This window comes from Eschrichtius robustus, chromosome 21, assembly GCF_028021215.1.
Source record: "Eschrichtius robustus isolate mEscRob2 chromosome 21, mEscRob2.pri, whole genome shotgun sequence".
NCBI lineage: Eukaryota > Metazoa > Chordata > Mammalia > Artiodactyla > Eschrichtiidae > Eschrichtius > Eschrichtius robustus.
Window position 1 is genome coordinate 6,410,686 of NC_090844.1, and position 12,924 is coordinate 6,423,609.

Here is a 12,924-nt window from a genome sequence, read left to right on the forward strand (position 1 = left end):
AGATGAAGTCTCTCAGCCCAAAGATGGGGAGTCTCTTGGTCAGAGGACTATAAAAGGCCAGCAGCAGCTTAGAGACGTGTATAGTCCATGGTTTACCTTATCTATGGTCAGCAAATGTTGGGTGCATTTTCACAGGGTATGCACAGCAGGCGGGCTCTAAATGGTTAAAAATCTAATTTGAGCTATGTTTAAAACAATTCAGTATATAAAAATTTAAATTTGGCACTGGGGGGCTTTTGAGCTAATGGACCTAGTCTCTTGTGAAGACGTAAACAACAGGCCCAATATACAAGGACCATCTTTGACTCATTTATAAAACACTACTTGATAATTTCAATGGATTTTTTTCTTCATATTCACTGGTTATTTATTTTGCCTGCTCAAATCTGATGTTGCAACCTTCTATTAGTATTTTACATAATATAAAACATAGAGGTGAAAGCCCATAGTAATTTTCAACTCCAGAATTCCTATTTGACTCCATTTTATAATTTCTATCTCTTTATTGAAACTCTTGATTTGGTGAAGCATCATTTGCCTGCTTTCCTTTCGTTCTTTGAGCATCATTGAGACAGTTGTGTAAAGGCTTTGTCTCATCAAGTCCAATGTCTGTACTCCCTCAGGTACAGTATCTGTTAATTTTCTTTTTCTTCTCCCTGAGGATGGGTTGTACTTTGTTTCATTGCGTGACTCAATTTTTTGTCGAATACTGGAATTTTGATTATTATAATGTGCCTAGAAGTCAGATTCTCCTGCCTTCCTGGGATTTGTTGTTGACACTTCATGTGGTCTGGGCTTAGTTGTTTGTTTACTGGTTTTCTGAACTCTCCCTGTAAAAGGTTTTGTCAGGAATGCCACTGAGGTCTCTGTTCTATTAGCTTAATGGTCACCTTGTGATTTGAGAGGTGTCTCCTTAAACACTGGAGCCAAAAAACCAAAACCAAAACCAAACAAACAAAAAACCCCGACACACAGAATACTCTGCCAGTCGTAGCAAATCTTCTCTGTGTTGGTGCTTTTCTGAAAGCTTCGCAAGGCACTTTACAACTGTCTCACCCTTCACTTGCTGCTTGCACCACTTACTCTCTTACCATCTTGCACCACTGTGCCACATTTGACACGATTTGTGAATAAATATGGATACATTGTTAACTAATGTCCACATTTTATTCGGGTTTCCCCTTCCTGTTTCAGAATCCCATCCAGTATACCACATCACGTTTATTCAGAATGGCTCCTTAAGCTTCTCTCGGCTGTGACATTTTCTCAGACTTCTTTGTTTGTGACGTCTTTTGACAGTCTTCAGAAGAACCAGTCAGGTTTATCTGACATGAAAATGTTTGAAACACAGGCATACTCGTTTTACTGCACTTCACTTTATTCGCTTCACAGATACTGAGTTTTTCACAAATTGAAGGTTTGTGGCAACGCTGTGCATTGATCAAGTCTACTGGTGCCATTTTTTCAACAGTATCTTCTCACTTAATGTCTCTGTGTCACATTTTGGCAATTCTTGCAATATTTCAAACTTTTTCATTATTATTATATTGGTTATGGTGATCTGTGATCAGTGACCTTGATGTTATTGCAAGACTCACTGAAGTCTCAGATGATGTTTGGCATTCTTTAGCAGTAAAGCGTTTTTAACTAAGGTCTGTACAAATTTAGACATAATGCTATTGCACACTTAAGAGGCTGCAGCATAGTGTAAATGTCACTTTTATATGCACTGGGAAACCAGAAATTTCATGTGACTTGCTTTATGGCAATGTTCACTTTTTGCTGTGGTCTGGAGCTGATCCCACAATATCTCCGAGGCAAGCTTGTATCATCTTAAAACATTTTTGAGAGGCAGTAGTTCATGTAACAGCAATAAAACAAATGTCTGTCACGATGAACTTGTATGAAGCACCTTATTTCTAGGTTTCAGTTCATGCTATTGGGGAGGCCTCTCACTGCTGTTTTCCATACAGGACATGAAAACCACCCTCTCTGTCACCTACCTCTGTGTCCTCAGATGGTGCATGGGAACCAGGTTTTTCTACCCCTGGTGTATTCCAGCACCTCACACTACAGTTATACAAGGACAATACCTCCCAGATAAGAAAGCAGGTCCTCAAATCCTTTGAGAAGTTCCTCCATAAGACATGTGTTAAGACCTGGAGATTCCTAAGTTTAAATATATAAGATATTGAACGACATGCAGAACTGTCTCAAACTGGTTCTAGTGTTGCCAAATCGGAGAAAAAGCCATTCGCGTACGTGGGTCTCCCCTTATCCACTGCTCTGTGACCCTCCTCATCACAGCATCCGGAGCCCAGCCTCAGTCCTCTGAGCAAATCAGCCGTAACTACAGCAAGGAGAGCAATCAGCCGGTTTCTGGCCTTCTCCATACGGGGAGGCAACCTCTGGGTGATAACTTTGCTGTATTTAGAAGATTAATATCACCACTACATTTAATATTCAGAGGCATCCCTCACTCAGTTTATTAGTTCCTGAAGGCAAACTGTACAGCTGCCCTGTGGGGAAAACTAGCCCCGAGAAAGGTTAACCAACTGGTGATTTATGATCACATGCATACGGAAGCGTTCTGAAAAGCATCTTTGAATTGAATAAGAACTAGAGTTAAATTCAAGTACCGCTGCATTTAATAAAGAGACTATTCTTAGGGGTTTTCACATTTTAAAAGTTGTTTAAAATGTTAGAAATCAAATATGACTGAGGTGAAAACAAAGTTACATTTCTTCCTGCAGCGCCCAGGCAGTGAGAGCCCTCAGATTTTAGAACAGCAGGATTCAGTGATAGGTGGACTGCAGTCATATCTGGAATTCCAAAGAAAAACCAATGAGATTTTGAGTAGAAGGGTGAATTAAAATAATAATCATTGCAGTATTGATGATATAGTAATGAATGAAAGTATTAAGCCATAGTGGAATATTTTAATGGTAAACATATACATTTCAATTTCATTAACATTATTTATATAACCTGTGCTTATACTATTAATACTGAATTATGCAGTAATTAAAAGTAATGATACTTTAATTGAATACTGTTAATATATTCTACTTTACATTACTAATATTATGTTAGAATTTGAAAGATATGTGATGTTAATAAAATTTTAATAGAATACTTTCTAAGATTCTCAGTAATATTTATACAAAAGTTGTGTGAGGTATTGTTTAGTCAACAAACAGTGATGTTTCTTAAAGTGTTGGCATTTTCTGGTTAACTTTTTTTTTAAAGACAGTTTTTTTAGAGCAGTTTTAGGTTTACAACAAAATTGAGAAGGTACAGAGACCTCCCATTTCCCTCTGTCCCCACCCACGCATGGCCTCCTGCATTATCGACACTACCACCAGGTGGTACAGTTTTCACTAAGGATGAACCTACGCTGACGCATCATAATCACCCACTGTGCACAGTTTACAGTTCACTCTGGGAGCTGTACATTCTGTGGGTTTGGACAAATGTATTATGACATTTATCATCATTATAATGTCATACAGAGTATTTTCACTGCCCTAAAAATCCTCTGTGCTGATTAACTTTTTAAAAAGTGTGTATTTGCAAAAGAATGGGTTATCTGAAGTTATAGTTTAATGTCTTTTAATTTTCCACATAATGAAATTGTTATTACCCCCTTATATTTATGAAGGGTTCCCAGCATTGGTTAATGTTCTCATCTGAAATGTTAAGTGATTCACACTCTGGCATACTTTAAATATATCATTTCCTCATAAAGAGCGCTTTATTTGAACGTTCACATTACTATTAACTAGACTACCTTAATCTAAAATATTTGACATGTGCTATAAAAATATTTGTTGAGTTAATACTATTGATTTTAAATTTCATAACGGTTATATTTCAATGTACATTTTTCATTTTACATAATTTTTAAATTTCAAGTATTTTGGAAGAGTTTCTTCTGTACATCGACAGTGCTGTAGTGTGTGAATGAGCCTAGCACGAAATGTTGCTAGATGACAGACCCTAAGATAGAATGTAAAACAGACATTATTTTAGTCTTTATATGCCTGGAACATAAGAATCCACATATTATCACATGAATCAGCAATGTACATCATGCATAACTAAAAATACACTTTAATTTTTCCACTCTGCTGATTCTCTAAAAAACAAGCTGTAGTAGATTTCTAAAATCAACTTCTGGGTATTCCCTGGTGGTCCAGTGGCTTTCACTGCTGTGGCCGGGGTTCAATCCCTGGTCGGGGAACTAAGGTCCCGCAAGCCATGCAGCATGGAAAAAATAAATGAATAAAAAATAAATAAATCAATTAACTTTTAATATATATTCTAAATATGATAATCTAGATTTAATAGTGACAATAACAAAACAGCATCGAATTCCTGTACTATGTTAGAGGGATCATTCGAAAGCACTTAGTAATTACTCATATGGTTCCTTGTTATTCTTCTCCTTAATCAAATAAAAAAGCTAGAGAAGTTTGGGAAATAGAAAGTTTGCCTTCCTGGAGGAGAAAATGACCATTGGTCCCCCAAAAGCAGGAGTAAAAGTAGTTCCTGAGATAAACCGTAAACGCTTGAGGCCATCATTCTCTAGGAGACTCAGCCCACTGGGCCCAGGTGACAGTGACACCGCGCCCAGAGCGTGTGGCGTGAACATGCCCACTGGGACACTCCTGTTGGATCCAATGTGCAGTGTCATTTCATTGTTACATCACATACAGTTTACACATTAATTTTCGGTAAAAGCCAAAGGGTTTTTCTGTTTGTTTTCTTATTTCAACTGGTTTTTCACTGTCATGAATGCTCCATACGAAATGATTTTTGTGGTAGACATTTCTATTTTGTATCAGTTCACTTACTATTTGGAATGTTCTCAAATGAGGCATAGGGAAGCCACTGTGGCACATGAATTAGGTCACTGATCAGCCTTTGTACATCTCATCCGCTCCAAGCTGGCATCTGGGGTGAGGGAGGCTCAGCGCTCACCAGCCCTGAATCCTATGGGGCTGGCATTTAAGCAGCTTCCAGGACTGAGCTGAGTGCAATGGGTATGGGAGTGGGTAGAGCAGAGCTGGGGGCGTGGGTAGGGAGAAAACTGACATCTGTTCCCGATGCAAGGGAAGGTGGGCGACCAACATCAGGAGAGACTGGGGAGGGACCGGCCCTAAGGGGAATGAACCAGGGCTCACTGGCTGCCTGGACCCTGCCTCAGCCCTTTGCTGAAGGTCGTTGTCACCACCAGCCCAGTTCCCTTCCTCCTCCAGCCAGGCTCCCTTTGGCTCCAATATTTTCCATCAGGTTTTTACTCCACTTCTGTTCTTTCCTGGACCTAGAGTCCAGAGCAGACGCCCTGAATGCTCCAGCTCACCTTCTGCCCTAACCTTCTTCGAATTGTATGAGAGGAAAGCAGACCTTGTCAGCCGCAAGCTGGTCTGGTACCCTCAGCTGGGTCATGGTTGTCTGGTGAACATAACAATTCCACAGAACATCAGCACCACTCAAGGCCATTATATGACAATGATGAATCAAGACGAAAACAATTCCACCCAGTTATGTCTGGACACAGACAAAATACGGACATCATCCAAGCCACAAAATAACCACCATCCCCCTGTCTCAGCATATACAAGTGACTGCTGCTTCTTTACAAATTATAGCTGTAGTGTTGCTTTCTTCAGACCTCCATAGAGAGATTTCATAAGACAACAGTCATAGAATTACCCCTCGTGTGGGTTGTCTGTCAACTTTTATTTTCATTTTGATGAAATCCAATTTATCAATTTTTCTTCGGTTGCATGCGCTTTTGACGTCATTATCTAAGAAATCATTGCCTAATCCAAGGGCACAAATATTTGCGTCTTTGTTTTCTCCTGAGACTTTTGTGATGTTAGCTCTTATATTTAGGTATTTTATCCATTTTAGGTTTTTAAAAATATTATGTTAGATATGGGTACAATTTCTTTCCTTTGCATGTAGATGCCCACATAAAAGAGACTCATATCTCCCACTGAATGTTCTTGGTACCCTTGTCAAAAATGAATTGACCATAAATGTGAGGATTTATTTCTGAACTCTCAATTCTATTCCATCGTTCTATAAATCTATTCTTATGCCAATATCACAGAGTCTTAATTAATGTACCTCTGTGGTAAGATCTGAAACCGAGAAGTATGAGGACTCAACTTATTTTTCCTTTCAAGGTTGTTTTGTCTATTCTGCGTCCTTGAATTTCCATGTGAATTTTATGGTCAGCTTGCTGATCTCAAAAATGCCAACTGGGGATTTTGATAAAGATTACATGTAATCTGTAGATCAATTTGGGAGTATTGTCATCTAATATAAAGTCACCCAATCCATAAATCACTTTCATTTAGGGCATTTAGGTATTTCCTTTTATCGTATATCTTTTAATTTCTTTCAAAACATTTTGTAGTCTTCAGTGTACAAATCTATCTATTATGATAAATATATTCTTAAGTATTTTATTATTTTTGGTGCTAATGTAAATGCTATTTGTTAATTTTCCACTCTCCAGGATCCAGTCCTGGATCACACATTGCTTTCTGCTTTTGCCAGCCCCTAAGGGCACTGAACGCTCCCTTCACTCCATCCCTGCTCCAGTGACGCCTTGTGCCTCAGATGCCAGCTGCGCATCTTAGGCACCGCTGCCCCCTCACCCACCTGTACTTTCTCCTGACCGCTTTTGTTTTTCTCCTACCGCACCTTGGCCCTGGTCTCTTGGCCTCCCATCCCCTCTCTCTTCTCCTCTGACCTGTTCAAGATAGGAATGACTGTGGCAGGACAGGTAGGAAAATGCAGAAAGGTTTGACATTTCAAGAAGAGAAGTATTATTTTAACATCAAGCTTTAGTCACAAACTATATGTTTATTCTTCCATGTTTGTATTAATTTTTACCACATACATTTTTAAACACTGATATGACAGTTAGATTACATTATTTTGTATTATATTTTTCAGTTTATTTAGATTATGACTGAACCAAGTCTCTGTAATTATGTTGAAAGCTGCATGAAAATATAAACTGAGCAACATATCAGATTTTTGAGGAAAGTTTTCCTGTGTATACAGGATTACAAGTACTAATCATTGAAATAATTTAACCTAATTTTTTATTGTTACAAATTCTTCATTAAACATTCCCACATCATAGCACCAACCTACATTTTCATCTTCCATTGTTTAAGAAAGGTCATTTGCCAAAATGCTGAATACTTGGATGTAATGTAGGTTAAAGAATTCTTGACAGAATTTTTTCTGTAGTCTCCGCTATAGAATTTGCCCATGTTGCTTAAAGGATAGATTATAAATGAAGGCATTTCCACATTAATTGCAGACACACAGTTTGTCCCTATGTAAGTTCTCTGGTGTACGTTAACATTAAAACTGAGGATGAAGACAGTTCTTCATTACATTTATAGTGTGGGTTCTTTCACATCAATTAGGGTTAGAGAACCATTTGAAGGCTTTTCCATTACACGTGATTATTTTAAGGATAGGACGTATGCCTGGAATTTTGGCCATATTCATTTCATATACAGGGTTCCTCTCTAGTGTGAACTCTCTTACGCTAAAGCCAGTTTTGACCAAAGTGTTCCTATGGTTTTTCTCCAGTGTGAATTCTCTTATGTTGACTAAAGGATGAAGGATGATAAAAACCTTTTCCGCATTTATTGTAAACATAGGAATTCTCTCCCATGTGACTTTTTTTGTGTGAATCTAAGTTAGCCTTTTGATTGAAGTGTTTCCCACATTCATGACATTTATAGGGCTTCTCTCCAGTGTGTGTTCTTTGGTGTATACAAAGCTGAGGGCTCCGATGGAATTCTTTGCCACACACATTACATTTGTAGGGTTTCTCTCTTGTGTGAATTCTTCCGTGTGAGCAAACATTAGCCTTTTGGCTGAAACATTTCCCACATTCGTTACGTTTATAGGGTTTTTCTCCAGTGTGTGTCCTTTTGTGTATAGAAAGCTGAGTGCTCTGGCGGAATTCTTTCCCACATTCATTACTTTATAGGTTTTTTTTCCCAACGTGAGTTAGCACATGTTGTGTCACTGTGGATCTGTTAGTGAAAACTTCCCCATACTCATTATATCCACAGGCATCCTCTCCAGTGTGAAATCTCTGCAGTTGGAAGGAGATGAGAGGCTGTTAAAGAATTTCTCACAGATGTTCATTAATTCTTTTCTGTACACATGACTTCTACTTTGACCACGATGTGAGTGTCTCCTGCGGAAATCTTCCCCATGTTATTTACATATACATTGCGTGTTATCTTCCACAACACAAAGAGATTTCCTGTTTCATAACATTTCAACTGCAGGGCTATCAAACTTGTTAAAGATTTCACTAGTTTCAAAGACTTCAAGTATGAGCACGTTTATGCAATTGTTCTTTTATAAGAACTCAGGTTATGGTTTTGAGCACACATTAATTTTTCCCTAAATTGAAACTACCCACAACCTTCTGCTGGGGCAGCATTTACATCCAACTCAAATAACCATCGTGTCCTGCATTCTAAAGCCTTTCAGTTCCCATGTCTTTAATATGGAGGAAAGGGTTTACCCCTTGAATCTCACCACTGACATGCAATTAGATGGGGTCCTTTCTGCAGATATCTTGTACGAATATTATTTCTTCTCCCATAAGGCCGCTTTTCCTGTCTAAAATAATGTTAAAAAATGCACTGGAGAAAGAAACCTGCTGAAAACATGCAAGGCCTGTGTGAGTATGTTTCAAATACTGACCCTGACACAGAGCAGGTATGTGAAAAGGAGGTAACGTGAGTTGAAACACGTTTCAGAAAACTGAAAATTAGAAAGTATTTTCAGGATTGAAATAAGAGAAAAAATAAAATCAAGATTGATGAAGAGAAGGAAAATTGTCAAAGGGAAGGGAACAGGACAAAGGACACTATGTGAAACTTTAACTCTAAGAGGACATAACAGTCCCTTTCTGAGACCAAGAGAAAGTGCAAAAGAGAGTATAGGCCCCAGTGGCCTCTACTGCTTTCCTAAAAACATAACTCACTCAAGAAAATCTGAAGCGAGGACTTCCCTGGTGGCACAGTGGTTAAGAATCCGCCTACCAATGCAGGAGACACGGGTTCAAGCCCTGGTCTGGGAAGATCCCACATGCCATGGAGCAATGAAGCCCGTGCACCACAACTACTGAGCCTGTGCTCTAGAGCCTGTGAGCCACAACTACTGAGCCTGTGCTCTAGAGCCCGTGAGCCACAACTACTGAGCCCATGTGCCACAACTACTGAAGCCTGTGTGCCTAGAGCCCGTGCTCCGCAACAAGAGAAGCCACCGCAATGAGAAGCCCACGCACCGCAACGAAGAGTAGCCCCCGCTTGCCTCAACTAGAGAAAGCCCACGCGCAGCAACGAAGACCCAATGCAGCCAAAAAAAAATGAATGAATGAATAAATAAATATTAAAAAAAGAAAGAGGGGCTTCCCTGGTGGCGCAGTGGTTGAGAGTCTGCCTGCCAATGCAGGGGACACGGGTTCGAGCCCTGGTCTGGGAAGATCCCACATGCCACAGAGCGGCTGGGCCCATGAGTCACAACTGCTGAGCCTGCGCGTCTGGAGCCTGTGCTCCGCAACAGGAGGGGCCACGATGGTGAGAGGCCCGTGCACCGCGATGATGAGTGGCCCCCACTTGCCGCAACTAGAGAAAACCCTAGCACAGAAACGAAGACCCAACATAGCAATCAATCAATCAATCAATAAATCTTTAAAAAAAATAAAAATAAAAATAAAGAAATAAAACTTAGGGGCTTCTCTGGTGGCGCAGTGGTTGAGAATCCACCTGCCAATGCAGGGGACACGGGTTCGAGCCTTGGTCCGGGAAGATCCCACATGCCGCAGAGCAATGAAGCCCGTGCGCCACAACTACTGAGCCTGAGCTCTAGAGCCTGCAAGCCACAACTACTGAGCCCACGTGCCACAACTACTGAAGCCCGTGCGCCTAGAGCCCATGCTCTGCAACAAGAGAAGACACTGCAGTGAGAAGCCCGTGCACCGCAACGAAGAGTAGCCCCTGCTCGCCACAACTAGAGAAAAGCCCGCGTGCAGCAACAAAGACCCAATGCAGCCAGAAACAATAAATAAATAAAATAAAATAGTAAAATTTATAAATAAATAAAACTTAGAATTGAGATGTCTCAGGCTACTGGTGCAAGAAAGAAGAATATAAGATTCTGAAAAACTGTTTAAAAACAATCTACTGTCATTTTGAGTATAAGCTTTTGTTTCAAAATCAATATTTTCCCTCCATGTCTTTTTATGACAATTTTATAAATTTGGGAGTGTCCTCGGTTTATTTCAACAATTCCTGTCACACTGAGGTCCTGGAGAAGACCTGTCATAAGATGAAATTAATTCAAAAGTATCTAGGGCTGTCATTGGGTCACCCAAAAGAAGTTAATCATGGTAATAATTCAACTTGAAAACGAGATACGCTGAGAAGCATTATTTTAAATATATGAGAGAGAAGGCAACTTCCTTTAAAGCCTGCAAAGCGAAATCATAACAAATTCTGATTTGGATGTGAATAAAATATCAACATTTAAACATGGTTGGGAATTTTAATACACCTACTCTTCAATTTTTCAATGTTTTTTCAACTACTTTCACTTTATAGAAAAACTACCCTCCAGAAAGTAACAGACACATGTAGTGTTGCAAACACTACTTCCCTTTCGCCTGGGGACCGGGTGCGTGTTGCCAAGCCCTTCCCGTGTCCCCAAGTCACTCGACCAAACACCCCGGCTCGTCGTGGTTCTTCCACCAGCGTCCACACGGGTCCCTTCCTCCGAATCTGTAGCGGGATTTCCCCTCAGAAACGATCTTGAACCCGTAAAAAATACGACAGCGTGCTGTGATTTTCACCCCAAACCCCTCACTGAACACATACTTCTGTAAAAGGAGTCTTGCTAAATCAGTGCACGAGAAGGTGAAGAATAAAACACCTGGAAAAGTCCACAAAATGGAAAGCACTTTCCCGCTCTTTGAGAAAAATATGTACCTCCAGGTCGGGTCTGTCCTGAGGAAACAAACCGCTTGCTCTCCGGGGCAGGCGGCGTCCTCGAGGTCCGCGGGCAGAAAGCGCATGCGCCCTATGTGCGTCACGCCACGTGGCGCTCCTGCGCCCTCTGCCGGCGGCCGGGCGCGGTACAGGATGCTCGGAGCTCGCTGTTCGCTGGGGATGTGAGCCCTTCACAGGCTCTTCCGCAGTTAGCCTGGGGGTAACAGACACGTGAGGGGAGACGGCTAGAATAGCCCATGTGCTAATGGATGACGGAGCTTAACATATTAAGCTATGTTGATAGCTTAATATTGTAAATATTAATATTTATATTAATATGTTAATATAAATGACGATTATTCCTTATAGACATGCATCTATGTCTATATGTATATATGGATCAATGGATCGGTAGATACAACTTAGGTGGACATACATAGGTCAGGACATACAAAAATTTCCTCACACTGTCAGCTGAGAAGCCGAGAAACTAGCACTCCCCTGTAGCAATGGACGCATTCAGATCTACCTTGTTGTTGCTGTTGTTGAACGTATTTGCCAATGAAAAGAAACCATGTTCCTTGGAGAAATAGGTCATTCTAGGTCTGGAGCAGGAAACGTACAAGATGAACCTGGAGATTCTTGTAGTTCCAGACAGTGAGGAAGTGTTAATTCAACAAAACAATAAACGCACACATATACACACACAGGCACAGATGGGATTATGTCAAAGGAAAACAGAAATCAACTAAAAGAATTCCCAAGGGCCAAAACTGGAAGATTCTGAGCAACAAAATAATTAAAGTAGTATTCACTATAACCCAGGGTACAAAGTAAATATCCAAGAGTTCATACTGATTTCAATAAAAGACTAACTATGTAAATAAATTGGGGGAGGGTACAAATCTCCCATGGAGAGGAATTCCTGATAATTCAGGTGGATATCAGCAATCCAGGAGGTAGAGTAGAACTCTCCACTCCTTAAGGGCTGTGCATAGTGAAATCCTTCCAAAACAATGCATTTTTTGACATGACGAAAGCATAACTTTCCACTGGAGAAGCCTGATAAATAGCTGGACAGACAACATTAACATCCTAGTGATAAATCATTTCATACTTGTAGCCTTGAAAGGAAATGATGAGAATGGTAGTTTACCTCTGTCATCTTTCTCAAAAAACAAATGAACAAAATAAAAATTCAACAAATAAAGAAACACATAAGCCAAACTAATTATAAGAAAAATCATCAGCTATATCCCAATTGGAGTAAATTCCATAAAATTCCAAGGTTCCCCGGAGTACTTAGACAGTTCCGTGGTTGCTTGAGTGAGCCGGTCACTTCCTCTACGGCTTCCAGGTCAGTATCAACATTTCCTGGCCACCAGAGGCGACCTAGAAAGTTTTCATCAGCTCAGGAGGAACGAGGTAGCTGACTCTGACCAGCCATTTTGACCAATGGTGGTCTCCTGGCTTTCGAGCTGAAGTAGAAATTTCTGAAGAGGGAGAAGTGTTCTCCCTGCAGCCTTTCCGGGCTGTTGTGTCCTTGGGGGCATCGGAGAGAAATATCGGGAGTTTCATGCCCACCATTCACTCGCTGGCCTTCTGTGTCATTAAGAGCTGTTTCTGGGTCCCTGAGTTGAAGGAGAAAATTCAGTGGTTTCTCAAGATGTCCAAAGATGCCCTCAGGTGGCGATTCCAGCTGGCTAAAAACAGTTGCTGGGCTTCGCAGGGACTTGTGACTTTTTCCAGAGTCTCAGGAAGGCCCAGTATATCACCCTTGGTTCTCACATTCCAGCCCGGGAGAGCCCCTGCGTCAGAAGGGGGACGAGGAGTATCTCAGGAGCGTCTTCAAGCCGAAGGTTCAATCGGGAAT

General features: G+C 40.7%; 1 protein-coding gene across 1 annotated transcript; it reads right to left on the reverse strand.

Annotated features, from left to right (window-relative positions):
* Positions 1-7,612: 7,612 nt before the first annotated feature.
* LOC137756102 (zinc finger protein 664-like) lies at positions 7,613-11,137 on the reverse strand. Its single transcript, XM_068532362.1, has 2 exons — positions 11,052-11,137; positions 7,613-8,027 (listed from the first exon to the last, which is right to left on the reverse strand). The coding sequence occupies exons 1-2, from the start codon at positions 11,135-11,137 to the stop codon at positions 7,613-7,615; spliced, it is 501 nt and encodes a 166-aa protein (XP_068388463.1).
* Positions 11,138-12,924: the final 1,787 nt, after the last annotated feature.

Excerpts from the sequence above, each read along its gene's own strand:
- LOC137756102 (XM_068532362.1), bottom strand. The coding sequence starts at position 11,137 with ATGCGCTTTCTGCCCGCGGACCTCGAGGACGCCGCCTGCCCCGGAGAG. Across the intron at positions 8,028-11,051 it reads AGGACAGACCCGACCTGGAG|TAATGAATGTGGGAAAGAAT; the intron begins GTACATATTTTT and ends AAACCTATAAAG.